At 29.3% G+C, this 23,962-nt stretch overlaps 5 protein-coding genes across 6 annotated transcripts; 2 read left to right on the top strand and 3 right to left on the bottom strand.

The window, feature by feature from the left end:
• Positions 1-1,319: 1,319 nt before the first annotated feature.
• Positions 1,320-2,261, top strand: LOC145743720 (sorting nexin-24-like). The gene has a single exon (XM_082561753.1). It carries the CDS (start codon positions 1,323-1,325, stop codon positions 1,827-1,829), a length of 507 nt encoding a protein of 168 aa, XP_082417879.1. The 5' UTR covers positions 1,320-1,322; the 3' UTR covers positions 1,830-2,261.
• Positions 2,262-2,338: 77 nt separating this feature from the next.
• On the top strand, positions 2,339-7,628 carry LOC145743719 (guanine nucleotide-binding protein-like 1). Its single transcript, XM_082561752.1, has 14 exons — positions 2,339-2,574; positions 2,921-3,037; positions 3,209-3,373; positions 3,501-3,652; positions 4,019-4,090; positions 4,275-4,405; positions 4,685-4,758; positions 4,963-5,061; positions 5,149-5,247; positions 5,625-5,720; positions 5,802-5,980; positions 6,145-6,301; positions 6,548-6,688; positions 6,979-7,628. The coding sequence occupies exons 1-14, from the start codon at positions 2,505-2,507 to the stop codon at positions 7,260-7,262; spliced, it is 1,836 nt and encodes a 611-aa protein (XP_082417878.1). The 5' UTR covers positions 2,339-2,504; the 3' UTR covers positions 7,263-7,628.
• Positions 7,320-8,764, bottom strand: LOC145743721 (U6 snRNA-associated Sm-like protein LSm2). Its single transcript, XM_082561754.1, has 3 exons — positions 8,701-8,764; positions 8,479-8,637; positions 7,320-7,852 (listed from the first exon to the last, which is right to left on the bottom strand). Exons 1-3 carry the CDS (start codon positions 8,701-8,703, stop codon positions 7,727-7,729), a joined length of 288 nt encoding a protein of 95 aa, XP_082417880.1. The 5' UTR covers positions 8,704-8,764; the 3' UTR covers positions 7,320-7,726.
• A 286-nt stretch (positions 8,765-9,050) lies between these two features.
• Positions 9,051-11,856, bottom strand: LOC145743360 (uncharacterized). The gene is made up of 7 exons (XM_082561301.1): positions 11,649-11,856; positions 10,879-11,195; positions 10,426-10,502; positions 10,248-10,354; positions 9,891-10,088; positions 9,476-9,545; positions 9,051-9,393 (listed from the first exon to the last, which is right to left on the bottom strand). The coding sequence occupies exons 1-7, from the start codon at positions 11,813-11,815 to the stop codon at positions 9,280-9,282; spliced, it is 1,050 nt and encodes a 349-aa protein (XP_082417427.1). The 5' UTR covers positions 11,816-11,856; the 3' UTR covers positions 9,051-9,279.
• A 1,375-nt stretch (positions 11,857-13,231) lies between these two features.
• LOC145744085 (cyclin-dependent kinase-like 1) lies at positions 13,232-22,179 on the bottom strand. 2 transcript variants are annotated; one of them, XM_082562184.1, is made up of 9 exons: positions 21,977-22,179; positions 21,638-21,759; positions 21,244-21,316; positions 20,839-20,929; positions 20,491-20,691; positions 19,986-20,068; positions 18,259-18,315; positions 17,368-17,571; positions 13,232-14,675 (listed from the first exon to the last, which is right to left on the bottom strand). In XM_082562184.1, exons 1-9 carry the CDS (start codon positions 22,142-22,144, stop codon positions 14,538-14,540), a joined length of 1,137 nt encoding a protein of 378 aa, XP_082418310.1. In that variant the 5' UTR covers positions 22,145-22,179; the 3' UTR covers positions 13,232-14,537. The 2 variants fall into 2 exon arrangements, with proteins under 2 accessions (XP_082418310.1, XP_082418312.1); XM_082562186.1 differs by having other exon boundaries at positions 17,401-17,571.
• Between the last annotated feature and the right edge of the window lie 1,783 nt (positions 22,180-23,962).

The raw sequence follows: 23,962 nt of genomic DNA, 5'->3' as shown, positions 1-23,962 counted from the left end.
CGCTTTTATATCAGAGCACCCTAATGTTTAGTGATAATGTTATATTTTACTGTCAAGTCAAAACCCAATTTGTAGGTTAGTTAACAGTAATTACTATTAGGTTGATAATAACCTAGCAACTTAAGACTGGGCTAAGCACAAATGTTACTCTAAGATTAGGTTCATAACCTGGGTCCTGGCATACCCACATCAAAAATTATTATTTAAAAAATGATGTAAAATAACCAAGGTATTTATAAAGTATTATGAGTCTTTAATTCGTTTTAAATTTAATTCGTTTTAAAAATACATTTTTGGAACAAAAATTAAAAAAAAAAATATTCTAAAAATTAACATACACATTTTTCAAACTTTTTAACTTTTTAATTTTTTTTTATGTATAATAATTTTGTCAAATTTTATTTTGAATATCAGTAAAATATGGTCTTAAACTGACATTTTACGCGGCAATTTCGTCACCGACCCCCCGCGTTTTTTGCAGGCCGAACCTTCTGGCTGAAGCTTCTCACGGCCGAAGCTTCTGGTCCCCTTACGAGTACGTATGTCTGTTTGTATTAAATTATAAGAAATGTATAGGCCTAATCTAATGTTAAAAAAAATAATTCAAATATAGGAATTAAGTTACAAAATTAGCGCAAATTTAACAAGAACTTATCTAATAACATTAGCTTATAAGATAAACAGTATATTATCAGATTAATTATGTTTTTTTTTTAATTTTACGTAAAAAGATCACCTAGCCTTTTTTATCTAATCAGTTATAATTTTAATTTAATATAATACTTTCCTCTTAAAACATTAAACCTTTTTTTTGTTTAAAACTGACAGGAAGTTGCAAATGCAGCGTAAAGGTCGCTTAAAAATAAACGTGCTGATGCTATCCTACTTTTATAAAACATCAACAAAGCTTCGACGCGAGTGACGTCACAATTGTGAAATAAAAAAGTCCCGTCAGCGGTACTACTATTGCAACACTGCGATGTTGTGTTAGCTTTTTAGACTTTTGTTATAATGAAATCACATTGTTTGATGTTAAGTTGAAAAAACAGGCTTTACCACAGTTGTTATACAGACAGTCCAATTTTGGCCGAAGTGTCTGGTTACCACGATTTATAGTTAATTAAGAACAAAGGTTTAGCTTCAGTTTATTAAATATTTATGAATTACGCATTTTAATAATTTTTGTGTTGTTTGATGCATTGACTTATTATTAAAATGCTTCAAGGCAGCTAGTATTGTTTTATTAATTCATGGGTTTTATTTATAAATTTTATTGTTTAATTTGAAGTTTACATTTTTATGTTTTCAAGGTTGTTTAGAATATGAGTATTATTAAAATACCAGGGTTTGAAACTGTGAATGAAAATGGTAAAATATTTACGTTGTTCGAAATATTGGTAACCATCAATGGGAGAACTCATTGTGCAAAAAAGAGGTATAGCGAACTGCTATACATCCATAAGGTACTCAAGAAACAACAAAGAATGCCTCCTTTTCCACCCAAAGTGGTTCGCAACCAAAGCATGAAGGCAGTAGAGACAAGAAGAAAGCATTTGGAAAGTTACCTAAACGAAATTTTATTATACCCTGAAAATATTTTACATATTCTGCTTGATTTTTTGTGTATACCTCAAATAAATGGAAATAACGAAGCCCTGACTCAAAGCATGGACTCCTTGCTTGGCATAGGTGCAAACCATAGTGAAATAATCGAGTTTCAACATTGTGCTGTTATTAGGCTTAAAAACAAAAATGCCTCAAACTTGTTAAGCAACAATAAAGGTGTCGATAGTATTGTAGATGGTGTATTTCAGGCACTCTATACTTAAAAATGTAAAAGTGTTACATCATATCCTTTTGGCCTAAACTGTAATAAATGTAATGTAGGCATACTGTTGTGGTATTAAACTGAGTAATATTGCAAATTTACTTGTTAACATCTTTTAATTTTTGTTTTGATTATTATTACACCGTTACTGCTGCATTCTTCACATGATACTGTAACATTCTTTAAATGCACTTTGTCATATTTTTACTGATTTTAAAATGTAAATTCTTCAAGTCATTCCTTTTATACTGATTTTAAAATATATTTTTTAATTCCTAACATACTGTGCAATCCATGAACTAATAAATCTATATATCTGTTTTTTGTTTTAAAATTTATTGATACTGCTAGTGATTATTGTTTTTTTTATGTTTTACTTAAGATTGTAAAAAATCATATCGATTACATAGCAGCCATATTCTTTTAACCCAGCAAAGATGTTTAACTTTTAAATCAAATGTTATATTTTTATGATTTTTGCAAAATTGCTTTATTTTTAATCAAAAGTATTATTTTTAGGATTTAATTCTTATTCAATCAACAAAGGAAAACTAACAAAGTTAACTGACCAAAAATTAAAACTGCCCGTAAGTGTTAACACGTTTGTTTGCACTTATCGTTTAAGTAAAAAATCGTAAACAGAAAAATTTCTGTCGTTTTCTGATTTTTTTGGCCAATGCCGAGAAAGAAACCATACAGTGGAAAGCAAAAGAAGCAACAACTACAATTTAAACGCAACAAGAAAGGTAAAATGACTTTATTCATCTTAAAACAACATTTACTATTAAAAATAACATTGTTTTTTTAAACTGTGGTATGTGTTTTTTCAATTACCTTTTATTATTGATGTGAAAAGGCCAACTGCTAACCCTTATCATATTGACCTGGCAATTGGTTTTAAGTTCAGCATGATAATACTGTAGCATTTAACTCAACGACATTATTACGCAAAAGCAATGAAAATCAAACCTATGACCCCATGTTGAGATGCTCAGTACCTACTGTGCACTGTTAGCAAAGTTGCAATTTTTTATTTTTTTTTATTACTAAAAAAAAAGTTTTTAAAGCTTTCAACTTATGGTCTGTGTTTAGGGTCTTCGGACCACATACTTGAATCAACATGGCCAAGGTTATCTCATAACTCAACTGAGCATTCTGATACTAGCCAAGATTCAGTTAGTGACAAACTTCGAAAAAACCAACAAAAAGGTATTTTTGTCTGCATTTATAAAAAAAGTTTTAGAGCTCGATTAATACAACTTTATATAACACCTTAAAAAATAAAATATATTATTAACTATTATGGGTTTATTGGGCAGTTGTTTATAGTAAAAAAAAATTATTTAATTTTAAAAAAATCTTAAAAATTTAAATTTTTAGAAGTCAATTCTGAATACGATCCCACCCGTTACCGACTAAACTTTCTCCGCGAATCTCGAGTTGAGATAGAGAAAAGAAAACATGAATCTCAAACTCTTCCGATCGAGTTTGTTGTTGAGCAACAAATGGAAGTTGACATCAACGAAATTTATCGACCCGGATCAGGTACCGACTGTTCAACAATTTTTGGGTGTTTTATTAAATAAAACTTGACTTTCTTAAGGTGTATTGATATTATTTGATTCCCTGCCCTGTCTATGGGCGGCTTCTTAAATTTATTTTTTATTTTAAGTGCTTGATATGCCGAAAAGGCCACAGTGGAAATACACGATGTCAAAAGACCAAGTGGAACAAAGAGAGGCAGTTTACTTTGAGAAATACTTGAAAAACATTTATCATGAATTTGGTGGAAAAAATCTGAGCTACTTCGAACACAATTTAGAGGTTTGTTTAAAAAAAGTGGTTATTAGAAAAAATTAAGATCTTTTTTTCGTAAAGTATGTTTTTTATAATTTTGTTTATATATTTATATATGCTCGATGTGGGAAGCTTGACCTCATGACCTATACAAAATTAACATTCTCGGGTTGTATTTGGCAGTTTGAAATATATATATTATAAAAATTGCTCAATAACAAAACTGCTGATTAAGTGTTGGCCCAGCAGGGGTTATACCATTTAAAGCACTTTACTCAAAGGCGCTACAGCATGAGAGCAGTGGGGATTGAACCCGGGACCTACACCACACTAATGGTATGGTAATATTATTATTTGCATTTTTTTAAACACTTTGACGTTTAAATGTTTCAGACATGGAGGCAGGCATGGAGGGTGTTAGAAATGAGTGACATAGTTGTCATGGTTACAGATGTTCGCCATCCAGTAAGTCCAATTACATAAAAATAAATCTTTTTAAAATATAATAAAAAAATTTCTTCTTGTTAAAACAAATTATTTTACATTAAAATTAGAACACCTATAGTTAATTTTTGGTGATTAATTTTTTTTGAATCTAATTTTACTATCTATTTAACTTTAAATTAAGCCTATTTTAATATTTTTCTAGGTGTTACATTTTTCTCCAGCGCTATATGATTATGTTGTGAACGATTTACACAAACCAATGTTACTAGTTTTAAACAAAATTGATCTAGTACCAGCCACTGTTATATCTGCATGGACTTCATACTTTAAAGAGTTTGTATTTTAACATTATGTCATAAACTTGTGCATGTACACTTCAAGATTGTGATTTAATTGCTAATTGCTTTAATTTTGTATGATACTGAAAGTAAATAAATTATAAAGTTTTGTATGTATTAGACTAAGTGAATTTCTATAAAATATGCTAAAATTGGAATAAACTTTCTCTGCCACATCAAAGGGCAGTTTACATAATATCTGCAATACTATACAAATGTTGTAATTAAAGGCTCCCTAAATTTCACAAATGCAAAAAATAATGTGTTTTTTCAGATTGTTCCCACATCTTCATGTTGTTTGGTTTACCTCTTTTCCTCAAGATGTCAGAACAATCGACCCAACACAAAGTATAAATTAAAAACTTTAATTTAATGTTTAATAAACGTGATAACAATCAGAAAACTGAATGGGTTTGTGACCGTATGATATTAAACTGCAAAATTATATATAAATATTTACTATTTAAGGCATGTTTTAAATCATGAAACTGCCTTAATGTGTATTTCTTTTTTGCATTTTTTCCTTAATAAGTAAAACATTTTGTTATGTAGAGCTCAAAAGAAGATACAAGCCAAAAAAGAGAATCTACAGCACCCAAATTGGACCAAAAGAACTGTATGAAATATGCAAGAAAATTTGTGGGACCAAAGGTATATATTAGTTTGTATTGGTTCATAGGTTTTTAGTTTTGTATACTAGGTTGCATTGTTTAATACATTTGAACACAATTTTTTTAGTTGATTTATCTTCATGGGCTGCAAAAATTGATCAAGATCTGCAAAGTTTAGGATTTCAGAGCAACGACAGTTCACCATCTCATAATAAAGCAAGTGGTGGTAAGTAGTAAGATTAAGTTTGTAATAAAGGGCCACCAATTATCTTAAAGAACTTGAATAACATGTAACAACAACTTAAATTATGATCCTAATACACATTACTCTTTCTCCTTATAATTTGACTGAATAAATCTATGCCATATAATAAAGTTTAGTTTATAATATTTATATGTTTGTCCAATTAAAAGGTTTTTAAAGAAAACATTTAAAAAAAGTAATTGCAGTGCGAGTAAATTACTCAGACAAATATAAGTTGCAAGTTACCATATTACGACATTTAAACTACAACCCAAATAGCAGACAGTTGACTAGCAAATAGAATAGGTTAACTTTTGCAAAATTCACTTGTTTTTTTCAAAGTATTTTTTTAATAACAGATGCCAATCAAGAAAACTTAGAACCCCAGCAAAGTGGGGCAGTAACAGGAAATTACGAACCTTTCGAAAATGGGCTTCTGACGGTTGGATTTGTTGGTAAAATCTTAACATTTTAAAATTTAATAGCACAAGAATTTATTTTTTTAAGATCTATAACAGAAAATATTTTATGATAAGGTCATCCGAATGTTGGTAAGTCGTCACTGATGAACGGCTTGATTGGTCGCAAAGTGGTCAGTACCTCTGTTACTCCTGGCCACACAAAATACTTCCAGACTTATTTTTTAACTAAAACAGTGAAACTTTGTGACTCCCCAGGTTTGGTTTTTCCATCTTTAATCCCAAAGCAATTCCAGGTCAGTAGTACTTAATTTTTATTTTTTTTTCAAACCTATTAAAAAATTAAATATTGTGTTTGCAGTATACTTCTATAGATTCAAAAGGAATTGTGTATATTAAAGATTTCCTTTTTCACAACAAATTTTGTTGTGATTTTTTTAGAAGTTTTTGATTTTTTTAGATTTTAAGTGGAATTTATCCGATAGCTCAGGTCCAAGAGCCTTACACCCCGGTTGGTTATTTGGCTGCTAGAGTTCCACTTGTAAAGATCTTGCAACTTCAGCACCCATTCAGTTCTAGTAAAGATACTGAATGGACACCATGGGACATTTGTGAAGGTAATATAGCCAGGATACAAAAAAAAATTTTTAAATTGGCTTTTGAAATAGCAAAACTGGCTTTTTGAAGAAAAACTGGCTTTTTGAAGTAGCACCTCTATTTTTGTCAAAATTTTAAAAATTGGGTCCCAAAATCCCCCCCCAACCCTTTCATCCACAACAAAATTCGACCCCAAGGGGGCTAGGGTAAAGCAACATTTAAAAAAAAATCATTCTACATTATTCTTTTTTATTTCAATTTCTTAGCTTGGGCCTTACAAAGAAGATATATGACCGCCAAAGCAGCTCGCCCTGATGTCTACAGAGCAGCAAACTCAATATTAAGGATGGCTGTAGACGGAAGATTGTGCATGTACATGCGACCACCTGGGTACACTAATAAACAAGGTATGTATATTATGTTTTTTTATACATTAAATCCCATTCTCCTGCAGAAGCATAATATGTTACCATCAGTATTTGCCCAAAAGGGCATTTTTCAGAGTAGGGTTAGGGTATGGAAGGTTAATAAAAATGTATTATAGGAAGTAACATGCCATTTTTGGTGCTATGACTGTAATGCCTTACCATTTATAGAAGATGTTTGCATGAGTTCAAAACTATAACCCTTTTTCACAATTTAATTGGTTATTTCAAGTGTAGGGTTTTTTCTTTAATTACATTTTGATTGTTTGTAGAATTCTGGGCTCATCATCCCGACACAACTGGATTATTAAAACTACAAGCCACTGGTCATTTTCATGGAACCGAAGACGGAAAATTAAATCTGGAGGAGTTTTACAGCTCTGACTCGGTTGCCGAGACAACCTCCACAACCGAGTATTCGGAAGATGATGAAGAGGAAGAAGAAAGTGACACAGAGGAGGAGAATGATCCGGATGACACTTTGGAGGAAGGTAAAGGGATGTTTTCGAATCATTTTGCAGCCCTCGAAATAGAGGGTGAGGACAGCGACGGATAAAAAAATCGAAAAATTATTTTTTTGAGAAAAATAATATCCCAATTTAATGAACTTCAAATGTAATTAAAAAATGGACTTTAAAACAAAACTAATTCGCATTTAAATTTAATAAATTATTGTCGCTTATAATTTAAAAATTTTGCTAACATAATTGTTGTGTTTGATTTTGGTAGGTTGCAGTGTTTATTTAATATGCAACTATTATTAACAATACTGTGTTTAATTTAAGTTTAAACTGAATTCTTATTTTGGTGTTAAAATAAGGTGGGGTGGTGAATTTAATAATATGATTTTTCTACATAGTTCGAGGAAATAAAAAAATGGCACAAAAAATAAAAGCTACTCGATAAAAATAAAAAGTGATAAAACAAAATGAAAGAAACTGCTGTGCATTTTGAAACTCATTTTCTGACCTTGCATTTTCAGCAGTGGTTAACGATCAATGTTATTCGAAAAGAGTTTTTTTATTGTTTGCTTTGTGCAGCTTCCTTTCTGGCAGCATCTTGCAGTAAAGTTGTGTCAACTTCGTCGGCAGGTAACTGTACGTATCTTACAACTGAACCACGGATAAAACAATTCTTTACAGAAAGCTAAAAAATATTTTATTTAGAAATTAAATTTAAAATTTTTTCCTTGGTAAATATATATACTGCGTTAAAATATTTGTGCATATATTTTTGAACAAATACAGTTTACAGTCCACCAAAAAATTAAAGACTGTAAATTTAAAAAAATTTGGCAAAAAAACGTACAGTAAAAAAGTTCATTTAAAGACCGAAAAACTACAAGTGTTCCTATCTTAAAAAATCAGACTAAACTATGTAAAAAAAGTAATTAAGCCCAAACAAAAAAAGGGGTTAAGGACCCAATTACGCCAGGTATAGGTTTTCTGTTAATCAGCAGTGAGTAATAACTAAACTTTGCCTCACTACAGGAGGTCCTTGGTTCGATCCCCACTGCCACTCTTTTGTTTAATTTAATTGGCCAAATTGGGCCATAAATTTAATAACATCGCTAACTGCTAAAAGCAACCTAAGAATAGATCATGCTTAACGCCAAGGTTTTTCAGTGAACCCCTTTCAAATAGGGGATAAACATAAAAAATTAAAAAACCTATTTGTGTTTGCATAAATTTATTAGTTGTTCTCAAGCAAATTCAAGCAAATTCACAAGCAAACTTAAAGTTTATATCAGATTATTATAGTTGTAAGCTTACCATATGTGGATATTTTTCGGGATCTGTTACACTTATGTCAGCTAACTTTATGTTTAAATATTGATCGACTGAATGCAGGGTTCCACAAATACTTAAATCATTCTTTAGTTCAACAACGACGTCTTTTCCAACCAACGATTTGAAGAACGAATAAAACAACTATAAAATTATTTGTAGTGGTTAGTCTTTTAAACAAAAGATATTGTTTAATATAATACTTACCATCTTAAATCTTGATTTGAATTTAAAAATTTGAACTTGCGAATCGCATGCGTTACTAAACGGGGATTTTTTGAACAAGACTTTTGACCAATTTAAGATTAAAGTCTAGGCAACAAAATAGGTCTTATTTTTTATTCTTAAAGAGAAAAGAAAAAATTAAAAGCCTTTGTGGTACTTTGTTTACACAGAGTTCGATTTAACAAGGCATTTTTTTATATAAACAAAATTTGTTTGCTGTTAGTTGCTGTTACCTATTTCTCAATTTTAATTTGTTGTCCATTATACTGTACAAGAATCTAACACCTAAATTTTAACCACAATGTCAATGGACTCATAAAACTCTATTCAATTTAAGCATAATTTATTTTAAAACACTGAAAGAATAAAAAACGTGAGTACAAAGTAATTAGGGGGAACATACATAGATATATTGGGGCTAAATCAAGCAACAATCAATAGTCAAGTAATAGAAGCATAATAACAAATAGATGGTGCAAAAAAGAAACATTTTTTTATATTTCTGCAGATGTTTTAAAGGTAGCTACTAATAAAATAACAATATGTAAACATTAAATTTAATTAGCTTTTAAAAATTGTTGTTTTATTTGCAATAGCAGTTCCTGTCGCAAGCCCTCTGTTTTTTAAAGCCTTTAGTTTTGCACCTAGTGGTACAGTATCTGAGATTTCTCTAATCTAATAAAAAACGTTAAAATTTTAATTTTTTATATTTCGGATAAAAATAGATATTTTTTAAATTTTTGATTGTTGTTTTTACCTTTTTAATATCATGTCTCCACACTTTTCCATTCTTTGTAATATAAAAAGTCGACATAAAATCATAATATCTGAAAGTATAATAAAAATTTTATAATTAAATACTCGATTCAAAAACATAATAACAACCAACAATGTGGCATAATGATTAAAACAATTATTATCTACAAAAGATCTTGGGTTTAAACCCTATTGCTGTCATGTTATAAGAGCTTTTAATCTTTTGTTAATCCAATATAACAATCAGCAGTACAATAATTATTAATATTTAAAAACTGCAAAGGGTAACTCTAAACTAGTTCTAGGTAATAAACGCTGCTTAATGTTTTGGCTGTAAAGTCCTCTTTATACATCAATAATAAATAAATACAAAGAACATTAAAATTTATTTATTTTACTATATTAAACGAACCTACCTTTTATTAACAGGCATTTTAAAAATATAAATCGATATCAAACAGAACGGATTAAAACCCGATATTCTCCATCTAATATTAATCACTCTCTGTTCCTCATCAGTTAAAAGACTCAACAAATCGAAAGAGGGTTCATTTAAGTAGAACATGTAACCCCAACGAAAAGAGCTTAGAACCCTTTTATACCATGGTAATCCACTTGACAAGAAAAACATACTTTATTTAAATTTTTTTTCCAATATTTTTTTTGGAATGCTATCTTAATAAAAGCATTTTTTACTATTTCTAGAAAAACGAAAATATTTCTTTATGTTTCAGGAATTTTTTATTTTATTTGAATTATTTTTTTAATTTTACCTTATTGAATATGTCTTTGAGTTTTTGGCAGTGTAGTATAACTCAATTTGCTTGGTGTAAATCGTAAAATCATGCCAGGGATTGCATTTATTAAGTGCAAGAGGAAGCTGTTATTAAAAATACCATAAAAATTTAATTTCATTATTTGTATTGTATTAACAATAAAATTACATTTTACCTCATTTCTTAATTTTTCAGATAAAACTCGGATTTTTTGGTTGGGTTCATCGGCCGGTTGAATATTTTTATTAGTTCCTATAAAAAAAAATTATGACTACAAATGTTATTTCTGAATTAACATACCAATTTAGTTAAAATAAATTTTTTTTTCATTATTGTGTACTTTTTCTCCAAAATTAAACAAGAACAATATGTATTCAAAATAATTTAAAAATAGTTTACATTATTAAATAAACAAGGATTATAGAGTTAAGGTCGGGGTATATATATCGTTAGTAGAGTAGGCCTATATATTAAGTTATTTTTTAAAGAATTGTAAAATTAATAAATGGTTTTATAAGAACCATTATAGTAATAAGTAGGGACCATTAAATGAATACAATCCTTAATTTTTCTAGTAATATATTTTAACTCCACAAATTAAAAAAATTGAAAAAAACAAAAATTTTACTTTTTGATTCATTTAGATCACTGTTGTTTATGTTATCCAACTTATTGCCAGATCCATTTTCAATTGATTCTTTATTTGTTGATGAATAGGTCACATCAATTTTTTCATTCATTTCAATTTTCATTAATAAACTTTCAATGTTTTTGTGGTTGTATATAACAAGTGCATTGTGTAGGTAACTGTCATTATTATTCTTTTGATGATTTAATGAATTGTGATATTGATCCGATGGATTTGTTTGAGTAATGGTTGGTAAATTTAAATTTTTCCAGTAACTTAGCAGGTCCGAAAAAGGACCATTTTCTTTTTTCTGATTTCTATAAAAAGATTTTATATGATTCATATATATCTATTTTTTAAATTTAAAGAAAATTTTTTTTTTAAATTTGGTCCGTCTGATATATCAACTTTTAAAATATTTTTTTTTTTTTTATTTTGGTCCGTCTGATATATCAACTATATTTTAAAATTATTTTTTTTAAAAATATTTTAAAATTTGGTCCGTCTGATATATCAACTATTCGTAATATTAATTTTTCTGAAAAAGAGTAAAACAAGGAAACGTTTTTTTATAATTTTTGTATCATTATTGACTAATCTAACAAAATTAATTGTAATTTTTCCTGTCAAATTTTTCCTGTCAATTATTATTTATATATACTATTTATTTTGTTATTAATATTATTATTAAGACTCTAAACTAAAAAAAAAATTAAAACTATACCCTATATTAAAACAAACTTTTCATAAATAAATTTTTGTTCACTTACTTTAACGATGTTGAGGTCCTCTGATTTACATTGTAATAATGTTTAAACGTACAATCCAACAAACTAAGTTTGTTTAGACTTAAGTTAGAGCACAAAGCTGAATTTAAATGAATATCAACTGCATGGTTCTGCCACGCCCACAAACACAACCTATTAGTAAATCTCATGACACGATTTATTAATAATTCACGTTACCGTTAAACTTCATTCTGAAACCTGTTTGCAAAATAAAAACTAGTGTTAACTTAAGCAAAAAAGGGCTTAGAGCTAAACGTATAGTACTGTATACTTAAACAGGACTACATGTAGGAAAAGCTTATTAAATTGTATATTTAAAATATTAGGAAGTCTGTCATATTACCGAATAAACAAAGTGTTATCACTTTAACAAAACGTGTTATTTTTGCAAAATGTAAACAATTCAAAATACAAGACAAGAGTTGTAACTAATTCTAGAGCACGGTGTTGCTAGAGTTTTATTCTTTTATTTATCCTTATGTTAACTCGTTTTTATTCTCTATAAAACGCGTTTTTTTTAATAGAAAACTGATTTTTAATAAACATATAGAAAATTCTCTTACCCAGGTTCAATTTATATTTATTTTTCTCGAAGTAGGAGGTCTGCCGTGTTTCTAAACTTAGGCAACATTTGTTATTCACTATTTAGTTTACTTTGGCAGCAAGGTGATCTTAATTTCATAATATATACATAGGTGGGCACAATTAACTGAAAAAGTAACTTCGTTGAATAGTGATTCGTTACACAATACATTAACTTCGTTAACTTTAATTAGTGAAATTAAATGCAATGTAACTAAAGTTGTCAATAACCGTTAACGTTAACATTTAACTTAAACTATCCTTCCGCATCAAATCGCAGTTAAACTTAAGAAAAACATTTTACAGAAAAAACATGCAGTTATCGAAAACTGGCATTAAAAATGTGGCACACATGGATTGTGACGTAATTTCCGCCGTCCGACTACCAACCCTACCTTACTTACTTTTTCACACGTTCCTTAAACTCTCTTGCCCACCCTTTCCCACCTTACCGTGAACCTGATTCCTCCATCCCGTAAATGAAAAGAGACATCCATCCACAGATGGAGCTCTTTCCACTTGTGCAGCAAAAACAGCTTTCATCTAGAAAAAAAAAATAGGGGATAAACCCGTTCCATTTGTTAGATGGGGCTGTTAATGAAAACAGGAAAGTTAAAAGATGCAAATGATCAGAACGATTAAATTAAAGTCTTATGACTTTAGCTTAAAAGGGACGTGTAATACTACATTTGATGATGTTATACGGTTAAAAGGCGGTAATTCCTAACATTTATTAAACCTAAATTAAAAAAAAAAGAGTTAACGGTCTGGTGCCAACCTTTGGATATATACATGCTGTAGGTGATGATGGGTCATCTATAGCGTTTAGCCGCTTTTCCTAAGCACCTTACGCATGGTGTTATTGGGGACCAAACCCACGTAGTAACGCCAAGTGTTTAACGAGCCAACTGTTTTAATGGTGCTTAGCAGAAGGTACAATTCACAAAAAAACATTAATATTAGTTCGTGTGTATTTATAAATTAGTACATACGTGAGTAAACTAAATTAGAAATAAAATGGCGATCTACTTTTAAATTTTACATGATCTATATACGCTAAATACAATATCACTTATTTTGTACATCTAAATAACAGAATATAAAAGCAAAAAATATCAACAAAATATAAAAAAGGGAATACCAAAATGTCGAATTTTTTAAGTTAAGCGTAACTGAAAAACACGTGAAGGAAATATGCCTAATAGTTGCACTAGACTTTTCAACCAATAAGCAAAATAAGTAGCACGACATTTAAAAATAAAATTAAGCTCGGTGTGTATTCACTGATTGTCAAAAAAAGCAAAAATGCATCACGAAAACTTTTAAAAAAATATCACCGATTTTTTGTTGATCAACAAAAAAATGTTGCACCACTATTTTGTTGACTGTGTTAAAGATAAGGATTGACTAAATATGTTGTTGAAAAACAATGACACCTTTAAATAGTAAATTGTATAAAAAATGCTTAACTAGAAATTAAGATACTCGAAATGTGGTAATAATTAGTGTTAATTCTAAAGCTATGTTATTTACATTACAGGCTATAGTAAACTCGTGAAAAAAATAATAACATTAATACTAAAAGGAATTAACGGGATATAACAAAATTAACAAAAAATTAAAAAAAAACGAAACACAATTAACGCCGTCAAGTAATAATAAAATAAATTGCGAAGGTAAAATTTTCGATTCTTCCACAGGGTGGCAGTAGAGAGGGTGCAGTGTTGCCAAAAAATGTGTCGCCATTTTTTTCGGGCGAATCGGAGAAAAATGACCAATTAAAAGCGGGACGCCTTTCCGCGTCATTATATTGCAGTGTAACTGGCAAGAATTTACAAATCTTGTTTTCTTCGTGAGTGGAATGAGTTAAAGTTAGCAGCAGAGGGGATTTTTAATTAGAAATTACATTAGAACCCCTCTATGAAAAAAGTGTATTAACAAGTGTGAAGTTATAACGATAATATAAAGTAAGGATTGAGAAAAAATTGTAAAAAAAAAATCTTTAAAAACAAGCCTAAATTTTTCAAAAAAAGTGCAGTTTTAGAGCAGAGGTATTGACAACCAACCGGCGAATTTTCGCGCGAAACACGGCCACTTGCGGCGCCATTGAGGTATCACGTGATCGGCGATGTCATGTAAAGGTTGCCTGTGTCTCTGAAATTGTTTTTTTTGCTTAGTTTTTTTTCTTTTAAATGTTTTTTGACTAAAAATAACGGAGAACCCGAACAATGGAAAAGCTAAAAACTTTTTGTCATTCTTAACTCCTGAGAAGGGGGATTTCCCGGGTTTTTAAATGTTCGGCAAGCGGTGGTAGACCTTGTGACGCAGTTGTCCTCCGAAGTCCTTGCCGTGCGGAAGCTTGCCCTGATCCGGAGCCGGAGAGGAGGAGTTAGAGATCGGGTTTCCAGTCAACATCGGAAGAAGATTCTAAAAATAATTATTTTAAATATTCAAATAAATTTTACAAAAATAATATTTAAATTATATTTTAGATAAACTTAACGTAATATAATTAAAGTATATACATAGAAAATGGGTATATAAACAATTTTTTTAATAAAGGTTTTTTAGGACACGCAAATGTAATTGTTATGACAAAAAAAAACAAAAAAAAAACATTTTAATCAACAAAAGTTGGTATTAGGTTAATTTATATAACGTCTTTGTCGTTGTTTTGGTAAATAGTTGCCAAAATAAAATTATTTTTATATTTAAAACACAAAACTTGTGAAATTACCAATTAGTTAAACCATATAACAAACATAGTGTATAGATATAATGTATACACACTTTGACATTTTCAAAAATCGATAATAACAGTTATTAAAAAAAGTTTTTTGATGAATTATCGGTTACATATTTTCCATTGACGTAAATTGAAAATAAATAAAGGATTTAAAAAGAATTCGAGCTGTTATTTGGTTCTAAAAGTGTATAATTTACTCAGTAAAACTAATATTCAATATATATAATAAAAGGAGCGGAAATGGAGTGGCAATAAGTAAAATAAATTACTAGTTTCAACTCTTTAAATTTAAAGGTATTTTTATTGAAATTTCAAGACATTTTTTTGTAAAATTTGTAAAGTTTTTTTAAAAACTTTAATTAAATTCACAAGTTATTGACATTGTAAGAGCTATGTTTGTGACGTCATAACACCACAACGACGTCAATGGGCGGGCCAGTGACTCGAAATTACAATAACAACAAAACTATCCGAAGGTTTAAATTAAATAAAGGATACTGGGCAAAAATTTGGCTTGAATAATATTAGTGTATTTACATAACTGTATACTGCACGTAATATTAAATTGTTAACCTATTTTAAACACTATTTTAATCCGGTCAAGCAATTGGGTTTAACCTTGCGAATTCAGTCCTCGAACCTAGTTTCGATAGGCTTTTCCGCTAACAAGTGTCACTTAAAGAATTTATTGGCAAGTCACTCTACGAAGCAACACGACAAATTCTTCCAAACGTAAGTCAAACGCGGTCGTTCTAATATGGTTTAAAACAGCCTTTGAGGATAAATATTTTTAGTTTTTAAAAGAACTTGTTTTTGGTAACACTGTCATAATAAAACGACTGGTGACACAAAAAATGATTACCAAAACTTTACAACTACACAGGAGTTAATAAATTTTAATATTCTCAAATTATAGGGTACTTTTTACATATAAATGGCACAACCTTTGTAATGCAATACCCAATTCCCATTTTGTTACGTTGTAAAAATCGTTTATTACGAAGCTAAGCTAGTTGAAGGGCGTTCGCTGAACAGTTATATCTTTTTTATGTGGCAAGTCGTCGAAAGACGGTGAGTGCCTTTAAATAAAGAGAAAGTGGGGTGCACTTCATAACTATGCAAATATCAACACACGACCTTTATTAGGGCCCTATATAGAAATGCTCGTTCAAGCTATAAGTCGTTAAGTTTGGCAAATGTAGTCATCACATTTTTATAGCTTTTATAATAGAACGAGCTAACTTATGAATAAGGTCAAGGCCGCCTACCTAGCCGCAGACACTTGTAAATTGCCAAAAATAGCCCAAAATGTAAATAACTTTTTTAAATAGGCGTTTATATAAAATTTTTATTAAAGAATTTACATACTTCAAATGTAACGATTAAACCACAAAATTCGTAATGTTTATAAACTGTTGCTAAGGATGTTATCATTAAACAAGTGGCCAAGGGGAATTGAGGACTTGATAAGTATTAAAAACATGATTAAAATTTGTTAAAACACGGTTTAAACAAATGTTAACATATACATTAAAGTAACTGTGGTTTAGTTTTAATAAAGTCAAAATTTAAAACTAGTTTTAAAGTCAAAAAACAAAAAAAAATTAAGTTAATTTATAGCAACCTAAATTAGTAAAATTATTAGTTGTTTTAATTTGGTCTCCACGTCAAAAAAACTCACAAAAAGTACTTACTTTCGATCGAGCTACTAAATAAACAGCAAACCCAATATACTTTTGGTGCCAATTGTTAACGAACAATGCCAGGAATAAACGGCTATTGTTACGTCACTGAGCTTGATTGTATCGCCGACGGAAACAAATCAATTCTCATTCGAGAACTGTTTAGTTTTGCCGACTCTTAAGGAGCCCAAAGTCGTTGGGGATAAAAAATAAACACACAGGTTGAATTGTTGCATAATTCAAAAGTAAACTTCACGTTGAGGCAATCAATGCATTATCATAACGGAGTATGTCAAAATAGGATTGCCACATGAATTATTAATGTTGGAAAAATGACTGTTTCAAATATAGATACAATTTCATAATGTTTTGTTTAACATAAGTGTATGAACTTACTTGACACTTTCAAATTTAAAGATTACTGACATTTACTAAAACCCATATGCCTGAAAACGCCATTTTACCGACAATGAGGCATTTTCTAATAAACCCCTTTTCCCTAATAGAAAACCCGGTAAATTCCCCAAAAATGGCCCCTAATTTTGGTAAACTTCTATTTTTAAAATTCATAATTTTAAAAAAATAATCAAGTTGAAACTTGAAAAAACCTCCCCCGAAAAACTAATTAAAAAAATTAAATCAACTACAAAAATAATTTAGTAAAGTTAGTTAGTAATCACTGCAAACTCACTGGAAAATGGTTAAAGTTGTTATGCAAGGCTACCGCTTGATTTCTTCTGCTTCGTCGGTGGCGACCTTTGTGATGATGGTGGTGGTGGACCTGACTTTGTTGGTGTTGCTGTTCCCGTATTTCTTCACGAAAAGTATCAAAGTAAGGATGCTCTAGAAGCTCTTCGCAGGTCTGTCTTGCGCTTGGATCCATTTGCAGACAAGCCTGCGTTATTAAAAGTTTTGATATTAACTTTTTTGCTGGTACTAGTCGAACACCCGTCCTATGTGTTACATTTTTGCCGCAATACTCTTAAGGTGATAGGTTTTTGTATTTTATTGGGTAAGGGTTTGCAGTTGTGACGTGTTTAAGCTATTTGTGAACAAGGGGCTTTAAAATAGTGTATCATTAGTGCGACTTAAACCCGAAACATTTTGAAATTAATAAAAGTTGCGTTATGAAAAAATTCTGAATACTAAGGTATTGCCAAATCTGGTTTAACAAGTGTTAAAAGTTGCATGTGCCATTTAAAGCTTTTATTTATTTGTTAAATTCAACGTTATAGTCTAAACATTTACAATACTATTTTGTTTGCACGACCTATATTATAAAGCCATTATCGGCTTAATATTTTACCTAGTTCATAGTATTGTTTGTTAATTAACCTTGGCTTTGAAGTTTGCAAAATAAGCAAACTTGGTTTTTATTGATACAGTTAATGAATATGTTGATACATTAAGCTAAATTTGGGCATATTTCAAAGGATTTCTATTACTCAATTATGACCAACTTACACTTTAAGGTTTTTTTTGCACTTTTTCCTAAGAGCTTCTGTTGACTTTGGCTTATCTTATAACTTAAAGTATTTAAATGATAATACAGTTGATTTATGTTTTGTTTTTATTAGCTTACCTTCATAAAACTTAATGCTTGGGAGTTAATATTCTGATGTCTTAATTCCAGAGGTTCCTAAAAAATAAAAAAAGGTTTAATTTTTATCAAATAAATTTTTTTTAAGTTTTTACAAACTAAAAAAGAGTATTTTTAGTTTTTGGTATAACAAACATATAAAATAGTAAATAACATTTTTACTATATCGCGTGACCACAACGTATAATTTATATATTAGAGTCTACTGTATTTTATTCGTCATAGTAATTTGAGTTATCATTTTTTTTTACTTTTAACAATTTTTAAACGACGGATTATAAAAATAGTGCAATTGAAAAATGAACATTACCGCCTAACATTCTGGATTCGAAACCCACTGCTTTCGAAACAGACATTAACAGGTTAATAATTATGCAATATAACATTTCTATAATATTTCTTGACACTGAGTCGGGATAACAAGTGTTATCCTATGATAATGCCTTGTAAAACAAATGTTATCCTATGTTAAGGCCTTGTTCCTACATCGAAAATAAATATATATCTAAAATGTAGCATTGTGTTTAATCTTTATTGTATAAAAACACAATTTTTTCGGCCACCAAAATTATTATTTGATTTTTAATTTAACCAAATATTGTGGATGTTTAGCTATCACATTGTTTACACTGTACCAAACAACCTTGAAAATTCAAAATTGTTTAAATAAATCGTAGTGAAAACGACACACGTGAAACATATGTCAAAAAATTGATTATCAAAATCGAAACTGCGACCATCTGTCGAAAAATCAGAAAACAAAAAAAGCATTTTAACCACGCAAAATACGAAAAATCGCTTCGCTTTTTAAGTAACGACCATATTTAAATTGTGTGTTTTGTAGGTATTTTAAGGCTGGCATCTGCTATGGTCGCTTAGTAACGTACTCAGGTAATGAAGCGACCGTTTCGCCGGATTTTCTGAATTGTGTTTCAGTTAAATTTGAAAACAAGGGCCTGCTTTAAAAATGACAGCGCGCTTATGAGAGGGTGATAAGTACCGCTACTTGATGGCGACAAATTCTTGTGTTGCTGTGGCAAAACACGCAGAAAAATCGGACTTTACGCAATTTTAAACTTTCTTAGGCTACTGAAGGGTTTACACCAATGCATAACGTAAAGCAACCAAATATTTTCCACTTTTTTATTTATATGGAATATTGCAAAAAAAACTACCATTAGATATATAAGGCACCGGCAGCGTGGTGTAGTGGTAAGAACACTTGCTACACCACACATGAGGTCGTGGGTTCAATCCCCACTGATCTCATGCTGTAGTGCCCTTGGGTAAGTCGCTATAAACGGTACGAACTCCTGCTGAGCCAGCACTTGATTAGCAGCATAATTACTGGGCAATTATAATCTATAATATCCCAAACTGCCACAGGCAACTCGAGACAGGGTCGGAGTAACTGAATTTACTTTATGTTTAAGTCACGCATTCGACTTTCCCACATCGAGGATAAAGATATATACAAAAAAAAAGGATTTTTAAGTTAGGGTAAAGTGTTTATAAAGTTTAAACTTGGGTAAATATAGGGTAATAGGATAATATAAAAGTATTTAATAAAAAAAAACTAAAAATAATAAGGTAAAAATAAATAATAAAAAAAACTAAAAATAATAAGATGATTTAAAAATGTTTTTTAATTGTTGGTTATGACATTAACAACCAAAAATTGTGATTTTTATTACTAATAAAAATCTTACCCTTGTGTCAGGTTCAGGAATAGTTAATCCATGAAAAAACTGATTCGTGCTAAAAATTTGCCTATGTCTTGGTATCAGGTCACCTACAATTAAATTAAAATTTTAAAAATAGAAAATTATTTTTTTTTAAATCCCAAATTTTAAATTTTTTATTGATCACAGGTTATGTAACAGAGAGAAAAAATGTAAATATAGAATAAAATTTTTGGCGTGTAAGGTTGTTTGGAATATTGATTTAAGTTAAAAAAGCTCTTTGAAGGTAAGCTATACAAACATTACCACCAAAATAATAAAAAACATGTTGAAATTTAACTTTTATTGTAGGCTACTATTTGGGAGAATTTTATATTTTTTCCAAAGCAAACTTAACAGATTAATATAAAAATTTAAAGAAGAAATTAAAAAGAAAAAGAATAAAAACAAAACAGTTAAGCCACAATTTATGAACGTATTTAAACTTTAAAAAAATAATAAAAATTAAAAAAAGAATGAAAAAAGTGCCTACCGAGGGTTCTTTGAATTAAATAAAGTTGATCGACATCTGATTTCCCCGGCCACAAAGCTTGCCCACTCATTAGCTCAGCAAATACACATCCAATTGCCCATACGTCCACTGGGGGGCCATATTGAGTATCACCCACCAGTAATTCAGGGGCTCTATACCATCGAGTGGCTACGTAATCAGTGTAATCATCACCTGGTCCAGCTAAAAATTAATAAAAAAAATAATTAATAAAAAACTTGAGTTTGTTTTTAACAAATTTCCTTTTTTATTTTCACAAAAAAATGCTGAATTATCTTTATCAAAATATAGTTTAAAAAATATTATGCAAAATTTTTTTTATCGTCTTACTTAAAATTCTTGCAAATCCAAAGTCACATAGTTTAATAACACCCTGTTTTGTGAGTAGAATATTTTCAGGCTTAACATCGCGGTGTATACACTATTAAAAAAAAAAATAAAATTAAAATTTTTAACAAAAAACATTTTTAAATTGGGCAGCTAGAAAATTTGATTGACAGTTAGTAGTTAAGACGAGATAATGTGCAAATTACCACTCTCAATATCTGTCAGAACACATTAATATTTAATGCCCAGTAATTATAATGATTTATTAATGATTTAAGGCATAGCAACCACAATAACACAGGTAGTGGCATAACCTTTTCTACATTATTAGGTGCTAATTTTTGTTAAATATTTTTGAGTTTTTTTTTATTTTAAATTTTTAAAAATTGTTTTAATAAATTTACTTACATTGTGTTGATGACAAAATTGTACAGCTTGTAACACTTGCCAAACAAATCGTTTTACTTGATGTTCAGGCACTCTAAATTAAAAAGAAAGAATATTAATTTTTCTTCTTTTATAGGCTATATAAAAACCGGCAGCGTTGTGTAGTAGTCAGAACACTTGTCTTTACTACATAAGTTCCTGGGTTCTATCCCCACTGCTCTCATGCTGTAGCACCAATAAGTAAAGCTCTTTAATTAATTTAAATGCCTCCTGAGCCAATACTTAATCAGTAATTCTAATCAAAAATATTCGAAACACTGTCAAAGGCAACTCGGGACTGGTCGGGGTAATTAAGGTTACTCTATGTTTAGGTTGTGAAGTGGACCTAAAAAAATGTGAATATACTCCCTCTTACCCTCTTGTGTGTTTGTCTAATTCATTTAAAACTGTGTGATCACAATATTCGAAAACAAGATGCAATTTTCTTTTTCTTCGAAAAACTTCAATTAAATTTACCAAATTGTTGTGCTTCAGTTGCTAAAAAAAAAAATGTAATAAAAAAACTAAGATAAAAAAAGTTCTTTTAAATTTCTAGTAAAAAAATAGATATATAACTATTAAATAGATATATAATATATTAAATAGATATATAATTATTAAATAGATACATAATATATTAAATAGATATATAATTATTAAATCTTTAAAATTAAGTTTAGTTAATAAATTGAATTATTTTTGAAATCATAAAAACCTTTAACATTCGAATTTCTCTTAAAGCTATTTTTTTAATTAACGGATCATCTTCCGATTCCACAAATTTCTTGATCGCCACAATTTGACCAGAATCTCTGTTTCGACATTTAAACACAATTCCATATGACCCTTCCCCTATTTTGCTGATCTTTTCATATTTTTCCATGTTTGAATGAGTTTTTTTTATTTAAATAAATTTAATTTAACTCTAAAATTAAAAAAAAATTTACTTATTATATAATATTAATCTATAGGCTATTCTTTGCAAAACTATACACATGCCAACCCTCTATACACCTATTTTCAAACCACACAAACATACATTTTACTGAATTGAAATTCGAGATATATTCAATAAATAAACCGTTGTTCAGGAAATCACAGTCGTCTGTATAATGTTTTAAAAATACAGTCCAAGTTCTCATATTACTTTACAAAAGCTCTGAACATTCCGAACTGGTGCCAAGATATTGTCTAGTTTTGTTTGGAAATCTTCTGATCCTATATCAGGTATCATTTTCTGTTCATAACATGTACTAAGTGGTAATGTTGTAAAACAATGTGAGACTTGATTAAAAAACCTGGTTGAACTTTTACAAGCTTTAGCACAATTAAACATACGCTGTAAACTAGAAGAATGGACCGTGTGAAAATTCAATAAATGACAGTTTCTTGATAAACAACACACAAACTACTTTTTTTAAATTATTAAAGGAGTTTTACACAATCCAGTCTTTTTTTAAAAATTGTGGTTTAAATTTTTTAAAAATTGAAAATTTATTTTGGAGAACAGACATGTAAAAATATAAAAATAAGCAATACGAATGAAATTACCAAAATTTTAAATGTCTTAAATCACCTACTTAATAACACAATAAACTAGTCCAATTTAACATATAAGGTGATATTAAATATATCAAACCTATTAATAATTTAAGGAACAAATTACGAATATGAGCTGATACTGATTTAAAAAAAATAAACAAAAAACAAAATAAATCACTGTTTTAAACAATATATACACATGTTTTATACACATAAAATATGATAAGCTTCAGATGATAAAAAAGCCTTAAATTATTTAATTGCACTTAAATTATTTAATTGTCAGATTGTAATTTTGTTTAATAATATGCCACTTAACCATTGCACCAAACTTATTTTTTGCTGGTACTGTCACTACTGTCAGTAGGACTTAGCTGTTTAGTCTAACCTTAATAATATTCGTATTTTGTTACCTATTAGTAGCTTATTTTACTATAGGTTTAGAGTCAAAATTCACTTTTTCATATTAGTAGACTACGATCAAACCTTGAATCATAATAAATCTTACTATTTTAATATATAAGTCATAGTTCAATGCAATTAACACACAAAAAGCTGGACTAAATGCAACAGTTGTTTATATTAGTATCATTGCCTTGTTTATGACGTATAATTTAAGGTTTTGTCAGCAAAAATTACGCAAAACCGCAACCTGAAACTCATTGTGATTAGGGTGCTTTACAAAGTTGCTAGGCAACCGCCTTTTTCTCTTTTTCCAATGTTGACTTTTCGAAGTGCTGCATACTTTTGTTTATCCCCAATTGCTTTGATTAAATTGGTATTTTTTAAATTTAAATAATTTAATTTATTACGTGTACGTTGCAAACCTTAAAAATAAAGTTAAAACATTACAAGACTTAAATAACTTTATAGAATACAATTAATATGTTTATTACTATAATAAAATAACATTAAACCTTTATTACCTACTTTTGTTTAGTATTTTATTATTCTTAATCACCCGAATTTCTTTTTAAGTTCTAATCGTTAAAAGTTGCTTTACATTTCTTTCTTTAAAGCCCTAATAAACAATAACAGTGGAAAATTAATTTTCTGAGACTTCAAAAACATTGAAGACTTTGCCGAAAAAATATATACTTAACCCAAGCTTATTTTTAATGTGTCGAGAAGTAAGTAACGTTATTCAATTTTTTTTATG

The sequence above is a fragment of the Corella eumyota genome, chromosome 2 (assembly GCF_963082875.1).
Source record: "Corella eumyota chromosome 2, kaCorEumy4.1, whole genome shotgun sequence".
Taxonomy (NCBI): Eukaryota; Metazoa; Chordata; class Ascidiacea; order Phlebobranchia; family Corellidae; genus Corella; species Corella eumyota.
This window is presented reverse-complemented; position numbering and strand designations above follow the sequence as displayed.

What these genes read in the sequence shown, in the direction of transcription:
- LOC145743360 (XM_082561301.1), bottom strand. Translation starts at nt 11,815, where the DNA reads ATGAGATTTACTAATAGGTTGTGTTTGTGGGCGTGGCAGAACCATGCA. An exon ending in AGGACCTCAACATCGTTAAA is followed by an intron (nt 11,196 to 11,648) that starts GTAAGTGAACAA and finishes ATCTTTTTATAG; the next exon opens with AAATCAGAAAAAAGAAAATG. An exon ending in CTGAAAAATTAAGAAATGAG is followed by an intron (nt 10,355 to 10,425) that starts GTAAAATGTAAT and finishes TTTTAATAACAG; the next exon opens with CTTCCTCTTGCACTTAATAA.
- LOC145744085 (XM_082562184.1), bottom strand. Translation starts at nt 22,144, where the DNA reads ATGGAAAAATATGAAAAGATCAGCAAAATAGGGGAAGGGTCATATGGA. An exon ending in GAGAAATTCGAATGTTAAAG is followed by an intron (nt 21,760 to 21,976) that starts GTTTTTATGATT and finishes TTTTTTTTTTAG; the next exon opens with CAACTGAAGCACAACAATTT. An exon ending in TGGATTTGCAAGAATTTTAA is followed by an intron (nt 20,692 to 20,838) that starts GTAAGACGATAA and finishes ATTAATTTTTAG; the next exon opens with CTGGACCAGGTGATGATTAC.
- LOC145743719 (XM_082561752.1), top strand. Translation starts at nt 2,505, where the DNA reads ATGCCGAGAAAGAAACCATACAGTGGAAAGCAAAAGAAGCAACAACTA. An exon ending in TCATAATAAAGCAAGTGGTG is followed by an intron (nt 5,248 to 5,624) that starts GTAAGTAGTAAG and finishes TTTTAATAACAG; the next exon opens with ATGCCAATCAAGAAAACTTA. An exon ending in TAATCCCAAAGCAATTCCAG is followed by an intron (nt 5,981 to 6,144) that starts GTCAGTAGTACT and finishes TGATTTTTTTAG; the next exon opens with ATTTTAAGTGGAATTTATCC.
- LOC145743721 (XM_082561754.1), bottom strand. An exon ending in CCGAAAAATATCCACATATG is followed by an intron (nt 7,853 to 8,478) that starts GTAAGCTTACAA and finishes AATATTTTTTAG; the next exon opens with CTTTCTGTAAAGAATTGTTT.
- LOC145743720 (XM_082561753.1), top strand. Translation starts at nt 1,323, where the DNA reads ATGAGTATTATTAAAATACCAGGGTTTGAAACTGTGAATGAAAATGGT.